The sequence below is a fragment of the Lolium rigidum genome, chromosome 3 (genome assembly GCF_022539505.1).
Source record: "Lolium rigidum isolate FL_2022 chromosome 3, APGP_CSIRO_Lrig_0.1, whole genome shotgun sequence".
Classification (NCBI taxonomy): domain Eukaryota; kingdom Viridiplantae; phylum Streptophyta; class Magnoliopsida; order Poales; family Poaceae; genus Lolium; species Lolium rigidum.
In genome coordinates this window covers 307,968,792-307,984,390 of record NC_061510.1, presented here as the reverse complement: position 1 = coordinate 307,984,390, position 15,599 = coordinate 307,968,792, and the positions used below count along the sequence as shown (strand labels likewise).

Sequence of the window (15,599 nt, the reverse complement as noted above, 5' to 3'; positions counted from 1 at the left end):
TAGTTCAAGATCCCGGAAAAAACCCCCAATTGTTCGTTCACCAAGCCGGTTTTGGGTGGGATAATCCCAAGATATCGCCCACAGAACCTCCTCGTTGTGCAAATTAAAAACACTCCACCATACCAGTGGATTAAGATGGAACATTATTTGAGGGGATTGGGTGAACCGAATGGTTTCACCAAATCCCTCTAGTCCAATCTGGGATCCCCTTGGGGATTGGCTCCCACTGAGCTCCTATGCCGTGAGCTAATGGGAATGCTTGGCTCCCTTGGCTTGCCATGCCTACATTGCTAAGGGCAAAGCAAATCAAAAATTACTTGGGTAGTTAAATTGCCCAACCGTGAGTTAATGGGAATTCTTGGTTCCCTTGGCTAGCTCTGCCTATATTTGCTAAGGGCAAAGCAAATAAAAAAGAAGTGCTTGTGCACTTAAATTTCCCAACCGTGAGTTAATGGGAATGCTTGGTTCCCTTGGATAGCCTTGCCTATGTTTGCTAAGGGCAAAGCAAATGAAAAAGAAGTGCTTGTGCACTTAAATTTCCCAACCGTGAGTTAATGGGAATGCTTGGTTCCCTTGGCTAGCCTTGCCTATGTTTGCTAAGGGCAAAGCAAATGAAAAATTACTTGTGTACTTTTCCCTGAAAGTACGGATCATATGGTCGGTGGAAAGCTGATCCTTGTTCTTGGAGTATCTCTCCACAAAAGCAAGAAGTTTGGCTCACTTGTGCAAGGCATGAGCCTTGCTCGTGGAGGATTACTATCCTCGAGGCAGTTTTTTTCATAATTAAGTCTACTCAAGTGGCAAGACAATCCTTGCTATTGGAGGAGAGCAAGTTTTGCTCGCCCTCAAAATATAGTATTGCCTTGCTCCATTTTACCAAAGATTTATTTTGCTCCTCAAAATTAATTAATTACTTGATGAATTTATCTAAAAGCAAGACTAAGCTATGGGTAAGGTGATTCTTGCTAGTGGGGGAGAGCCAAATGGTTCTCCCTCGAAATCAAGGAAATCTTTGCTCATTTAAGATATTCAAAGGGCAAGGCAATCCTTGCTATTGGAGGAGAGCAAATTTTGCTCTCCCTCAAAACCAAGGATTGCACTGGTCATTTTACCAAAGAGCATGTTTTGCTCCTCAAAATAAATTAATTACTTGATGAATTTATCTGAAAGCAAGGCTAAGCTATGGGTAGTTGATCCTTGCTAGTGGGGGAGAGCCTGGCTCTCCCTCGAAATCAAGGAAATCGTTGCTCATTTAAGATATTCAAATGGCAAGGCAATCTTTGCTAGTGGAGGATAGCAAGTTTTGCTCTCCCTCAAAATCAAAGATTGCCTTGCTCATTTCACCGAAGAGCATATTTGCTCCTCGAAATAAATTAATTACTTGATGAATTTATCTAAAAGCAAGGATAAGCTATGGGTAACGTGATCCTTGCTAGTGGGTGAGAACCATTTGGCTCTCCCTCGAAATCAAGGAAATCTTTGCTCATTTCAGATATTCAAAGGGCTAGGCAATCTTTCCTAGTGGAGGATAGCAAATTTTGCTCTCCCTCAAAATCAAAGATTGCTTTGCTCACTTTGCGCAATGTTGAGGCTATGCAAATGGCATGTCAGATTCTTGCTAGTGAGAAAGCAAAGTGGTTGATCTAACTTTTCTTGTTGGAGTTACTTTGCTCAAAGTTCAAGAATCAGTGTGCTTAGCCTTACCCATAGCTTAGCCTTGCTTTCAGATAAAATGGAGGGTGGGTGGGTAACTCTGCCTATGCTATGCATAGCCGGTCCCAAGCCCGGGAAAAAGAGGAGGGACCAAAACCATCCAATTAACGGGATATGTGGATTTTATTTAAAAAAATGCTGATTGTGCTTTTTAAAATGTAAAAGGCCTAGGAAGAACAAAACTCTAGACTGGAAGTGATTAGTAAAACATAAATCACTTAGGAGATGGAAAGAAGAACTCCCTTGTTTCTAGCTAGAATTCTCTCCCAGTGAGCTTCTGCTTTCATCATTCCCTTGTACACATTTTGGTCCTTTAGGAGTGTAGTTTGTCCCTGGGTGATAATCAAATGGAGATTGGGTTTTGATAAATGACTGCAGCTTCGTGAGCATTTGAGCATAATGTGCAAATCATAGTGGTGTTTAAAGAATAGTGTTGGACCTGAACCATAAAAAAGATAGATGGAAAGGTTGGCCACCTCCAGCACCACACCTGAGAGTCTGGGGTGTGCCCACCTCCTTTCCTTGGTTTTTTTTTTCTGTATTCACAGTTGGATGCTGATGTGCCTGAAACAGGGGATTGGTGCATAATACTTGGTTTACATGAGACCTATTTTCGAGCATAGGGTGGTTGTAGGCATACTTGGATTATAGGTTACAGCTGTTATGATCGGTAATGTATCACTTTAGATTGCTGCAATATCTTAGTATTGGCTGGAGCTAATTAAAGTTGTTGAGCAGAGATTGGGAATTATATGGCCAAATTTTTATCTTGTCCTAGAGGGCTCTGTGTGACCTACTACTTCTGTAGTTACTGTGTTTATGCATATTCATCCGCTGATCTGCAATATGCAAGTTTGATTGCAGCGACATTGGAGATGCTGATGTTCTTGCATGCCAATTTGCATAGATGTATGCCATTTTTTTTTTCATTTGAACACCTGCAATATGCAAGTTTGATTGCAGCGACATTGGAGATGCTGATGTTCTTGCATGCCAATTTGCATATATGTATGCCGTTTTTTTTTCATTTGAACACCTGCTTGTGTGCTGCTTTGGTGATGAGAGCATTCATGTTTGTATTAAAAAAAAATTGCTCTCCAGGAAATAGTCTACTAGGATCTTTGCCCATGACCATGCCTGTCATTTGAGGCACACATGTCCCTTGAAGGATCAACTTACTGTTAGTAAGATCTAACTTTAATGGGGTTCTTACTTTATACATATCCATATCTGTTTACAATAAACAATCAGTTGCTTCATCTTATACCAATTTGGAGCTAAGTTGCTGGTGTTTTCTATACATGAAAGCTTTCTTGTGTTAGAAATAAGCCACGGTTGGGGTCGACCAGCGTGTGCGTCGCGTGTGTGTGAGTTTTGACTCATGTAGTTTCAGCACCTAGCATGCGGTAGGGGGCCGTTTAGTGCTGTTGGAGCAGCCGCGTCAAACCAACGCGTATGTACGCGCCGTGCGTGCGGCCGGGACGAGCGGATCGTGGACGTGTGAGTGCGGGTCGTGAGCGTGGGCAGGAGCTTTGTTTGTGCGTTGCTCTGCCTATAAAGATCTCCCATGTATTGCTTGGTTGTAGCATCGGCTGAGCCATGTAGCCACTGTAAAAACAAGAAGACTAGGGCGTTGGTGCGCCCGTGGCGGCGTTCGTGAGCCAGAAAAATCTGTGTGTCTTTCTTCTTCTACCTCTGTCCGTGAGCTGCGAGTGAGAGGGAAGAAGAGGTGCAGCCTCGGGCTGCACCAACAAGTGGTATCAGAGCCTTGTCGATCCGAGGCGCGGCCGTGGCGCGCGGTCAGTCCGCGACGAGCACGGCGGACGCGGAGGCGGCAAGGGGACGCCGTATGTGCGGTGAGCGCGGTGACCGCGGCGGACCTGCGTTGTGGCGCAGAGGCCGCGGTGGCGCGGCATGGCGGCGGCGTGGAGGAGCTGCGCGGCCACGGAGGCCGTAGCGGCGCCATGCGACGGCCATGGAAGCGGCGATCGGCGTGAGCACGGTGGCGACCGGTGTGTGTGTGCGCTCCAGTTGTTCCGTGTGTCACCGGCGAGGAAGAAGGCTGGATCACTGCGTACGTGCGCGGGACGATCGAGGAGGGAGAAGACCGCATCCTGGGCACGCAGGGCTGGCCGTGTTGATCGCGTCAGCGCGCGATCGTGGTCACGAGCTGGAGCGTGTGGAGCGTGGCGAGTGGGTGCCCCACCTCCTGTAACTCCATTGAAGCACCACGAGGTTGAGCTCGGGTGTGCGCCGGGAAGAGAAGCTGCGGCTACGTGTCGCCGGAGACAAAGAAGTACGTCAGGTTGGGGGTCGTGCCTTAGGGGGAGAATGTTAGAAATAAGCCACGGTTGGCGTCGACCAGCCTGTGCGTCGCGTGTGTGTGAGTTTTGGCTCATGTAGTATCAGTACCTAGCATGCGGTAGGGGGGCCGTTTAGTGCTGTTGGAGCAGCCGCGTCAAACGCGTATGTGCGTGCGGCCGGGACGAGCGGATCGTGGACGTGAGTGCGGGTCGTGAGCGTGGGCAGGAGCTTCGTTTGTGCGTTGCTCTGCCTATAAAGCTCTCCTTTGTATTGCTTGGTTGTAGCATCGGCCGAGCCATGTAGCCACTGTAAAAACAAGAAGACTAGGGCGTTGGTGCGCCCGTGGCGGCGTTCGTGCGCCAGCCGGAAAAATCTGTGTGTCTTTCTTCTTCTACCTCTGTCCGTGAGCTGCGAGTGAGAGGGAAGAAGAGGTGCGGCCTCGGGCTGCACCAACATCTTGAACGACTCGTGAGGTTCTCTTAAGTTCTGATAACTCTTATGCAGTGTTATTCCATTACAATTTTGGGTGAGTATTGGTCCTGCTACTGTTTGTTTTCCTTCTATATTTTGATGTTCTTGTGTTACTATGCATCACAAAGTAATATAAGTATATAGCACACAGATCTGGTATTTGCTGATTTTATTCCTGGAATGAGCAACTGTCACATTTGTTGAATTGGGAAATGTTTCAACAAATATCTTTTGCATGATGATGTAGCTAGTTCTAACCTTTTGTACAAGATCGCGACATATTAATGTAGATTGGGCATAAAACCATAAACTATCTGACTTTACGTCTCCATATGGATGTATTACTATTGTTCCAAATATTCATTGACATATTGGTTTCTTGCTTTTTATGAGCGGTGGAGCTTACAGTTTTTGTGATTTTATGACCAAAAATGAAATTGTGAAACCAAATAGTAGATGGGAGTATTTTTATGTACTATTGCTATCAAATTATTTTCGAATTGAGCAGCTCTTGAGAGGCTGGTGGAGCATAGGATAGCTGGCTGTCATGTTATCGCCGATGACTGGATTGGTAGGTAATGTTATCATTTTATTTTAGGAAACAGACTGCTTGCGATATTCAACTGGGGATGCTTGTGATGTATGCATTCTGTAGTCAAACATGTATAGAGAACATAGATGGATGGGACTCTAGTTTCATTGTCATCTACTCCCTACGTTCCAAAATTCTTGTTGTGGTTTTATTTGAAATTTTGAAATGCAACCACGACAAGAATTATGGAACAGGGGGAGTACATTTCTTGAGGTGCAAATCACCATACTCCTGTACTGGCAATTTTATTTTGAACTTCTTGAACTGTTATTCTCCCAGAATGCTATTTGTAAAATAAATGAGAATAGGTAGGATGAGCAACCTATATTCTTAAAAAAGAAAAAAGAGTGGCAAATACCTGAACAACCACAACCTTGTACTTAAACTCGAGGGTACACAGATGTGCCTGGAAATAATTTATAGAAGGGAGCATATATGGATTAAACTCCGTTCTTCGTTGGCTCCTCTTATGCTGTTGGCAGTGGCAGATTTCACGTTCTTGGTGGTTTATTACCAGACATGTTGTAACAAAGCAAAGTTTCACAAGATTGATATAAATTCATGTGCAGCTGACTTTGAGTTGTTGATATTGTCGAATGAATATAAGCTATGAAAGCATGCACATCTCTTATCCTTTAGATATCTCCAACAGGCGCTATACCCAGCGCTGTATCCAAAAAACTGACTAGTTTAGCGCGCTAGAGACCCAAATTGATGCTCCAATAGATGCTGCAACCGGTGTTGTAAAGTAGAATGCGCTGCAAAAGCGCTATCCCGTGTGCTATATCTACTGTGCCGGAAAGACCGCGCGGTATAAAGCGCGCGCAGAAACAACTACCCAGTTTTACAGCTTCAAAATTTAGAGTTCTGTCGGAGGAGAATATGGCCTCACGCGCGAAACACGGATGGAGCGCGCTGCAAAGTAATTTTACGGCGGCAAATTTAGCGCTTCTGTTGGAGATGCTCTTAGGAAATGGACAGCTGAAGCTATTTCCTGAGGTGGACAGCACTTGTAAGGATCTTTTTTGAAAGGCTTGGTTCTGAAAAGAGAAGCTCCTCATGTAGCTTAATCAAAGCTCTTAATTTCGCAAACAAATAAAAGAGAAGAGAAAGTGCTAATGCTGGAGTTCCAGAGTCTTGTATCAGTGTTGTAAATCTAGGCAGTGGGGTTTTAAGATTGCCCAAATATCATTTTATGATCCTGAAAGCTCGTGGTCTTAGGGCCTCTCTAGCGGCGCGACGCATTTCGGAGCACACCAAGTCCGCGCTCCACATCTTTCCTGCAAGCCTCTTGCATCTTGGCAAACCTCCTCGTCTTTTCGGAGTTTGGATTACGGACAGTCTTCACCAATGTGGCCCAGTCAGGGTAGATGCTATCAGCAAGATAATATGGCTTGTCATATGCATTTCCATTGATCTCATAGCTCACCCGGGGAGCTTTACTTGCATGAGCCTGTTGAAAACCGGTGATCGGTGCAACACATTTGAAAGTGCATGGAGCCCACATGTGTGGTTTTGGTAATTAATGACAATCCCTATGGACTAATGTTTGCATTGAGTTATATTTGTAGGAGTTGTCCATAGGCAATTCCTGAACCATATGTTGGCTTCAAGGTTGCAATAAGAAGAATTTGATGAAAGATATCAAGTGTCAAGTATGTCTTGAAGATGAAGGTGAAGTGAGCCCTCAAGTTACTTCAAGACATCAACATGATGAATAATGAAGTGCTAGTTCAAGATGAGCCATCTCGAAGAGATCCTTTGATTGACTCTTGCCATCCATATGGTGTTCATGGATTTGTGAAGATGCGCCGAAGAAGAAGCTCTCCCATGGTGGATTATGGGGAGCAATCCACAAGACGTCGTCAAGCAAGCACAAGCAAGAAAGGCGTTCCATCTTGTTGCGGTCAAGATCGTCATCATCGAGATCAAGTGGAATGCGCAAGGTTAAGGTTTGCTCTTGATAGGGTTTCTTTCTCACCGGTCTCATGCTGTAGTTGGAGACCGGTTTATTGTTTAGTTGCCGTACTATCAAGAGGGCTCTCGAGTGAGTAACTCGATCGTATCGTTCGGAGAGAGCTCAAACCTTTGCATCCTTGCATCATCTTTCTTGGTTGTTATTTAGATCTTATCCATGTGATGTTTTAGAGCTTGTGCTTATTCTCATGACAAGCTCTAGTTCATCGAAAACGGATTTTGCATAGATCACTTGTTGCGTTTTCGAGTTTGGTGATTTTCTCGGTTTCTCATGTTGAGGTATTGCACCTCTAAAAATCATAGAAAATCACCCCCCACTGATTTCCATATTTCCACTTTTTGTTGGGTAGCTCTTGTTGTCCTCTTTCCAACAAAATTAGTTTCATCTCATTCTGATTCTTTAATCTCAAGATATTTGCATTTCCATATTTGGGTTTAAAAGAAAAGAAAGAAAAAGGAAGAAAGGAAAAAGAAGAGGAGGGGCCGGAAGCTTGGGCGGTACCGCCGGCCTGGCCACGGCCGGAGGCCACGGCCGGAGGCTCCGGCCTTGGTACCGCCCAAGGTACCGGTTGGCTCGGGGAGCCTCAGTAGTTTTGCCAGGGAGGTTGGAGCCCCGGCGGTACCTTGGCCGGTACCCCGGCCGGAGGCTCCGGCCTCCCTCCCGGCCCGCGCGCCCTGAGGCCTCGCCGCGCTGCTCGACCATGGCCGGTAGTACCGGCCCTTCCTGGCCGGTACCTCCGGCCTCCCCCTCCCACGCGCGCACAGGCTTCCAACGGGCAGATTTTGGGGCCTCCTTTTATGCCCCCTCTCTCTCTTGTTTTATCACCACTTGCTACTTCTTCTTCCTCCTCTCTCTCAAGCTCACCACCATTGTTGTTGACTTTTTGTGAGCTTGATCTCTCCTTCCCCAACCAATGATTCTTGCATCTTTTTGAGAGAAAGATTGAGGGGATCTAGATCCACACTTTGACCAAACCAAATCATCTCTTTGTGAGTGAATCTTTGGGATCTAGATCTTGGAGAATTTTGTGTTCTCCTCTTTGTTCTTCCTCTCTTATTCCCCCAATAGCTTTTGTAGCTTTGTTGGAATTTGAGAGAGAAGGACTTGAGCATCTTTGTGGTGTTCTTGCCATTGCATTTGGTGCATAGGTTTGAGTTCTCCACGGTGATTCGTGGTGGTGAAAGCAAGAAGGTTGTTACTCTTGGGTTCTTGGAACCCTAGACGGATTCTAGACCTTTGTGGTGATTTGTTGGGAGCCTCCGATTAAGTTGTGGATGTGTGCCCCAACCTTTGTGTAAGGCCCGGTTTCCGCCTCGAAGGAAATCCCTTAGTGGAACCGTGACCTAGGCCTTTGTGGCGAGGGTCACCGGAGATTTAGGTGAGGCGCCTTCGTGGCGTTCGGTGTGTGGTGTGAGTACCGCATCTTGGGGTGAGGCCTTTGTGGCGTTGGTGTGCATCGAGCAACCACACCTCAAGGTGAGCCTCTTGTGGCGTTCGGGAGCACTAAGCAACCGCACCTCTCCACCGGAGATTAGCACTCGCAAGAGTGTGAACTCCGGGATAAATCATCGTCTCCCGCGTGCCTCGGTTATCTCTATACCCGAGCTCTTTACTTATGCACTTTACCTTGTGATAGCCATCGTGCTTGAAGTTATATATATCTTGATATCACATACTTGCTTGTATTGCTTAGCATAAGTTGTTGATGCACATAGGTGAACCATTGCTTAGAATAAGTTGTTGGTGCACATAGGTGAACAATAGTATATAGGCTTTGGGCTTGACAAAGTAAACGCTAGTTTTATTCCGCATTTGTTAAGCCCATCTCGTAAAAGTTTTAAATCGCCTATTCACCCCCCCCCCTCTAGGCGACATCCGTGTCCTTTCAACATTGATGTCATTGTTGGAACCGGCCATGCCAAAGAATGAATGCCAAATCCATAAATCTTGAGATATGAAAGCTTCAAGAATGACAGTTCTTCCCTCCTCATGCCCGCTGTACGCACCCTGCCATCCAAATGGACAGTTTTTCCACTGCCAGTGCATGCAATCTATGCTGCCAATCATTCCTGGAAAGCCTCTAGACTCGTTGATAGACAGGAGCCGCCTTGTATCCTCAACAGTTGGCTCCCTACAGTAATACTCTCCGAACACGGCAATCACGGCTCGGCAAAACCTGTACATGGCCTCAAGACAGGTGCTCTCACCCATTCGAAGATATTCATCGAATATATCCGCAGCCATTCCATATGAGAGCATGCGAATAGCCGCGGAGCATTTTTGGTAGGAGGTGAAGCCTAACGCACCTGCTGCATCGCGCCTGCATTGAAAGTAGGGGGTCGTAGTTTCTGACGCCTGTAGAATGACCAAGAACTGGTCCCTTGACATCCTGTATCAGCGCCGGAACAGTTTTTCCGGGAAGATCGGATTGGTGAGGTGGAAGTAGTCCTTGTGGAGGCAGGCCTGCCCTTCCACTCTTTTGCGCGGCAGGTTTTTGGAGCGCCCCTTCACAGAGCCCCGTGCCGCGGCCCCGGTTAGAGGTGAACTCGTGGATCATGGAGGCCGCAAGAGTTGCCAATGTCCGCGTCGACTCATCGGACTCCTCGTCGGAAGAGGAGTCGACGACCTCCGCGCGGAACTTGTCCAACATCCGCCACATGTCCATCTCGCGTGGGTACAAACCGCGGATCAATGGCCGCGCACAATAGCGCCGAAAACACGAGTAGAAGCCTACCGGCGCAATTGACCGAACAGGTCGTGGGCGGCGCGGAAGGGCGGCGCAACCGGGAGCGTTTCGCCCGAAAACAGCCTGCGCAGTACGCGGCGGAGCCAAGCCCGAGTATGCTCCTGCTCTCCCGCGCGGCAAGAACGCAGCCGGTGGCGGCTACTGCGGCGCTGCTGCCGGACAGCGACGGATGGGGTTGGGGTGGTGGCGACACACTAGGGCAGCAAAGAAGGGGAACAAGACGCAAATCGAAGCGGTCGATTTCGCTGTCCCTGAGATGCGAGACCGGGTAAGAAATGGAGGACGCTCGGCGCGACCGCCGAGCGTCCGCGGAGACGGAAACCTGACGCATATTTGGGCCAGGTTTGCGTCTCCGCGGTCGGTCCGGTCACTTTGCGTCGCCCCGCTGGAGCAGGCACCAGACGCATTTCCGGTCACGGCGGACGAAAACGGTCGCTAAGCGTCCGTTTGCGCCGCGCCCGCTGGAGATGCCCTAACAGCAATTCACCAAACCCGGTAAAAGGCAGTAGGAAAATCTACTATAGTCCCAAAAGCTGCGAGTCATGGTGGAAAAGGGTTCCCAGAAGAGAACACTGCTACCTACCTGACAGCCGAGCCAGTTGAATGAATCAAGTACTAGCACGAGGCGGTTAGTTAAATTTGCTCATGAGCAGCACATCACATCACCCATTTCCTTCCGTGTCACGCTTAAATAGAGAGGAAAGAAGCGCACCGCACGCGTGGATGTGAAGCAGGAGGGAGGGCGATCATCATCGTCGTCTTCGTCGTCGTCGTGGAGTCAGGCCAGTAGGCAGGCACTGACCCTCCTCCCTTGAATCCAACTCCACCTCCACACGTATCCTATCCACCATTACCCACCAAACACCACCACGAGATTAAAAATCCTCTCTTTCTTCTCTATAATCAAAGATCTCTCTCTTTCCACTTGGATTTATTCTGGAGTATTTCCTGTCCCGTTTTGCTGTGGATTTGGACCACGCGCATGCAGCAACCAAATCCCCATCGGACCAGTCCCGGCAATCTCCGGTGGAGGGCGAAATCAATCCTAAATTAGCGCCCCGCCACCAAGAACTCCACTACAAGGCAAGGCAAGGATTCCCCAATCCAATCATTCTCTCTCGCCGCAGGCATTTGGCCCACTTCCCTCCACCACCACCAGAGAAATCCCAAGAAAACCGAAATCGGTCCTACGCCGCACCAGATTACAGCCTCGTACGTAATCATCATCACCTGAGAAGAGCAAGAGGGAGAGCTCGGGCGGAAAAAGGAGGAAGCAATGACGGAGGTGGCGCTGTTCCGGGGCCCGGCCAACCTCGCTTCCTCCGCAAGCCGCGGCTCCTCCTCCCCCTCCCCCTCCCCCTCCTCCTCCTCCCCGCGCTATTTAGCCGATAGCGACGTGCTCCAGAGAAGAAGCAACAGCAGCAGCAGCAGCGGCGCGGACAGCCCTGCAGGATCCGCCGAGCGACAGGCCGCGGGATCGGTGGAACAGGAGCGGTGGTCGTTCTTGGCGCTGCTGCTCGAGCTGCTGCGCAAGTCGCTGGTCGGGTGCAGGGTGGAGGGCGGCGCCGGCGAAGGCGGGATGGAGATAGGCCTGCCCACGGACGTCCAGCACGTCGCGCACGTCACCTTCGACAGGTTCCATGGCTTCCTCGGCCTCCCCGTCGAGCTCGAGCCCGAGGTGCCCCGCCGCGCCCCCAGTGCCAGGTCCGTCACTCTCTCCTTCTCTTCTCATGTTCATCGATTGATGATTGCTATTAGGTTCACAAGCCCGCCCCGGAGAGAGATGTGTTTCTGAACTCAAAATGTTCAGGAATATCACCAGTGTTCAGTTCCAATTTGAACTTCAGTTGCAACCTCTGTCTGTTTTAATCTGAAACTTGGCAAACAGATAAATTTTATGTTCCATTTGAATTATGTGTATATTGATAATCCGCTAGTACCCACAAAAAGAAAATCCGCTAGGACTTGCTCCCCCTTGCTGTTGCGTACTTGGCAGCCTGAGCTGGAACTGATCTACTATGGTAGATAAACTGTTTATGATGATGGGCCACCACTCTGTCTGCAAACAGTTTGTGTTGAGTTTTCTTCATGCTTCATTAATAATTGGCCAATCATGTGGCTCTGGATGTCTGTTATGGATAGACTTGCGTGATGTTTCTGTAAGTGGTGACACCACAAAATCGAGAAAGGGGACATTAGTACCTACAACTTTTAATGAGGCTGGAAATGGAACACAACACTGGAAAGACAGTTTCTATTAGTTTAAAAGTAGAGAAAAATATATAATGTTAAATTTGAAAATTATAAGCTTCTAAATTTAGTAGTGGCAGCCATTTTAGTCATTTGCAGTAGTGGTATTCCACCCATGTTATTTTAGTGCTCCCATCAACTCTAAACTTGTTTTGACTTGTAAGCAAACCCACCAAATAAACATATTTTTGTTCAATATGGATGTGTTAGAAAGAGTCTGGTTATTTTAATTGGGTTCCCAAAATCAAAAATTAAATATTTAATTTGCACACACATGCTGTTTGTTAAGTCTTACTTCTTGTTGGGTCAGTTCAGCTGTATCACATCTTGCTTTGTTTGGTAGGAGGTGCTTATCCTTGCTATACAGATATTAAACTACATATGTATTTCATTCCGTGAAAAGTTTATTCTACGGTAGCTGTATTGTTGCTTCGTTGTTCTTTATTTTCTATTCGGCGAACCTTCTGTATGCACAGTTGCACACACATTACCTGGCACATATTTTTAAAATCAAAGAGGACTTTTGACGGAGTTGATTGACCTAGGTATGTCAAGAAGTAGATTATTGCACACCCTGTCATGTAGGAAAGACTTAAAGAAGAACTGTTGGGAATTTCGCGATTTACTAGTGATATATTTTCTCTCGATTAGATGATTCCCTCACCTTGCTGGTTAACATTTGTCTGCTTCTGTTTGTTGTGTTTTCTAGACTTTAGGGACTGAATAATATGTTTTTGCTTCGCGGTCCTCTCGGGCTTATACTAGAAAAATAGCAGAAAGAATAACAAATGTAGGTAGGTACTATGTACTATACTGTACGTAGTTTTGTATCGGGAATTCCAGGATGTGGTTATTATTTCTTTTTTTAGATAAAGATGTGGTCACTACTTCTAGGTAATCTAGAAAGAATAGGTCAAGAATTCTCTATAGTAGGATAGAATCGTTTTGCCTCCAAAAGAAGATAAAGTGGCACAAACACCTAGTACCCATCTTCATAGTTGAAACTGGAGGATTATACTATACGATTAATAAAACTAGAGCATAGGAATTGTGCTCATTCGATAGTTGGGAAACTTCTGGAATAAACAAAGGTCCTGAAAGTAAATGAAAAGTAGTTTCCTTGATATTTTAGGCACTTGAGTTAGTAAACCAGTATATTCAGCACCGAATTCAGAGTGTTCTTGCATACCATATTAATTGTTGAAATCTGGTTCTTTAGAAGGTGCCTTGACTTGTCTTTAGAAACAAAAAAGTTGAAATATGCCTTGACCTCATGACTATGTGCTCCTATTTTTATATGGTATAAAGGTGTATTTTGGAGCATCGTGCATGATTTGTTCCAGTTCATACCTCCTTGTGTTGTTGGTGTTCTTCAGCTAATTCAAACTTCAAATGCAGTGCCAGTGTCTTCGGAGTCTCAACACAATCAATGCAGTGTTCGTATGATTCTAGAGGAAATAGTGTTCCGACGATTCTCTTGATGATGCAAAGACGTCTTTATGAACAAGGTGGTCTTCGGGTATGATGTCTTAGCATGTTAATTAACGTTTACTTGTCTTTTCAATCAGTGTTCCTGTAGTTTTTTCTGAGTTCTGACCACATTAATGTTGTTTCGTTTTTTTACATTGCAGACAGAAGGTATTTTTCGTATAAATGCAGAAAATAGCCAAGAAGAGTTTGTGAGAGATCAGTTAAATAGTGGAACTGTGCCAGATGGCATTGATGTTCATTCTTTGGCAGGTCTAATCAAAGTAAGCTCCCTTCTGTCATGTAGCTTATGACATTGCATTGAGAGCACCACTCAAGAGATTTATTATTAATGTGCTATAGTCGGATTCTGTATCAGCACTTATCAGAGAATCTAGAGTTTCTCTTTAATGGAAAACAACCTTCTTTTTCAAATGTAAACCAAAGTTGTGATTCTTCTATACAACAAACTTTGTTGCAGAATATAAATGCTGCTTTTCAGCGCAGTTATGTGATGCGGTTAACTGATTTGACACCACAATTTTATGTCCTTCAATTAGTCAACTTTCGTAGGCAAAACAGTACTCCTAATAATAAAAGTTATACTCATTGTTTCATATATTTTCGATCTTTTCAGGCCTGGTTTAGGGAATTGCCGAGTGGGGTGCTGGACTCTATCCCACCTGAACAGGTGATGCAATGCCAATCCGAGGAGGACTGTGCTCGGGTTGCCAAATGCCTTCCACCAACTGAAGCAGCCTTACTTGACTGGGCTGTTAATTTGATGGCTGATGTTGTCCAAGAAGAACAGATAAACAAGATGAATGATCGCAATGTTGCTATGGTTTTCGCACCAAATATGACCCAGGTAACGTGTTTTCCTGACAGAGAGATAGCAACTATCATATTAGTGGATGCTAATTCTTGCACACATGTAAATGCAGATGGACGATCCTTTGACTGCACTGATGTATGCAGTACAAGTGATGAATTTCCTCAAGATGCTTATACAGAAAACCCTCAAGGATAGAGAAGAGTCCAACCTGGAAGATGCTTCTTTGCCACAAAAGGACCCGTCTGATGAAAACGGGCATCAGAACCCAAGTTTCCCTGTTAATTCTCAACCTGAAGAACTATCAGGGCGTTCTTCTTTCGTCAGGGAGGAGCCCCTTCTTTGCAGTCCTACACACAGCCCTGAAGATAAGCCTAGTGGGATTAATCCTGCTGAAGATGATTCCGTTGCTTGCATTGTCCACACAAGTAATGCCCTGACGAGAATAGAGAGCTCTGCCAGTTGCTCACAGCCTGGTGTTGCTGCTTCGTCCACCGATGATGCTACATGTGCTACAGCTGTGAACTCAATTCAGGGCAGAGGGAGCCGTAGCCTGACTAGCAGGAGGACTAGAAAGGGCAAGCGGCAGTGTGGAACACCCACTGTCCCCCCAGCTGAGAAATCAAGGGGCACGAGCATCGTGAGCCGGATAAACTCAAAGGTTGAACGGATCGAAGCTTGGAGATAGAAATGGCAATGCCATTGCCGTTGTTTGTTGTGTAATAGATGACTGACCCAGTGTTTTCCTTGCACATTTTGAATTTTCAACGCGCTTATCATTTCGTGTTTGGACCATGATCATGTTGGTTTGAGATTCATCCCGCTGCCTTCACTAACTTATGTATCTTGCTTATGAGTAATTTGTGGCTGTTTGATTGAATGAAAAAAGGTCGTTGCTTCCTTGTACATGCATTTCTTCACTGTAAAGTCTAAAGTTTCTGAACTTCCTAGAAGTTCTCTCTGGAAATTTTACTATCCTGACCTTTCTGAGGAGAGCTCTCAACCATCGTATTCATATTCATGTCCTCTTATTGCATCAGGTAGCTTTATTCTGCCTTCTCTCCTTCATTCTTTTCGTTTACTGAATCCATCCCTTGATTTTCCAGTTTTCACAAAAAGAAGTTATTCTACCTTTTTTTTGTCCTCCATTCCTTTCCGTTCATCGAATCCACCACAAATGTTATCCAGTTTTCATGGAGAAAAAGAAAAATCACCGAGAGAAAATGCAATGCATCATCTTCCACCT

General features: G+C 46.1%; 1 protein-coding gene across 1 annotated transcript; it reads left to right on the top strand.

Annotated features, from left to right (window-relative positions):
* The first annotated feature begins 10,410 nt into the window (after positions 1-10,410).
* Positions 10,411-15,259, top strand: LOC124703686 (rho GTPase-activating protein 5-like). The gene is made up of 5 exons (XM_047235909.1): positions 10,411-11,508; positions 13,453-13,573; positions 13,686-13,805; positions 14,159-14,389; positions 14,466-15,259. The coding sequence occupies exons 1-5, from the start codon at positions 11,081-11,083 to the stop codon at positions 15,039-15,041; spliced, it is 1,476 nt and encodes a 491-aa protein (XP_047091865.1). The 5' UTR covers positions 10,411-11,080; the 3' UTR covers positions 15,042-15,259.
* The last annotated feature ends 340 nt before the right edge of the window (positions 15,260-15,599 follow it).

What these genes read in the sequence shown, in the direction of transcription:
- LOC124703686 (XM_047235909.1), top strand. Translation starts at nt 11,081, where the DNA reads ATGACGGAGGTGGCGCTGTTCCGGGGCCCGGCCAACCTCGCTTCCTCC. An exon ending in CGCCGCGCCCCCAGTGCCAG is followed by an intron (nt 11,509 to 13,452) that starts GTCCGTCACTCT and finishes CTTCAAATGCAG; the next exon opens with TGCCAGTGTCTTCGGAGTCT. An exon ending in TCGCACCAAATATGACCCAG is followed by an intron (nt 14,390 to 14,465) that starts GTAACGTGTTTT and finishes ATGTAAATGCAG; the next exon opens with ATGGACGATCCTTTGACTGC.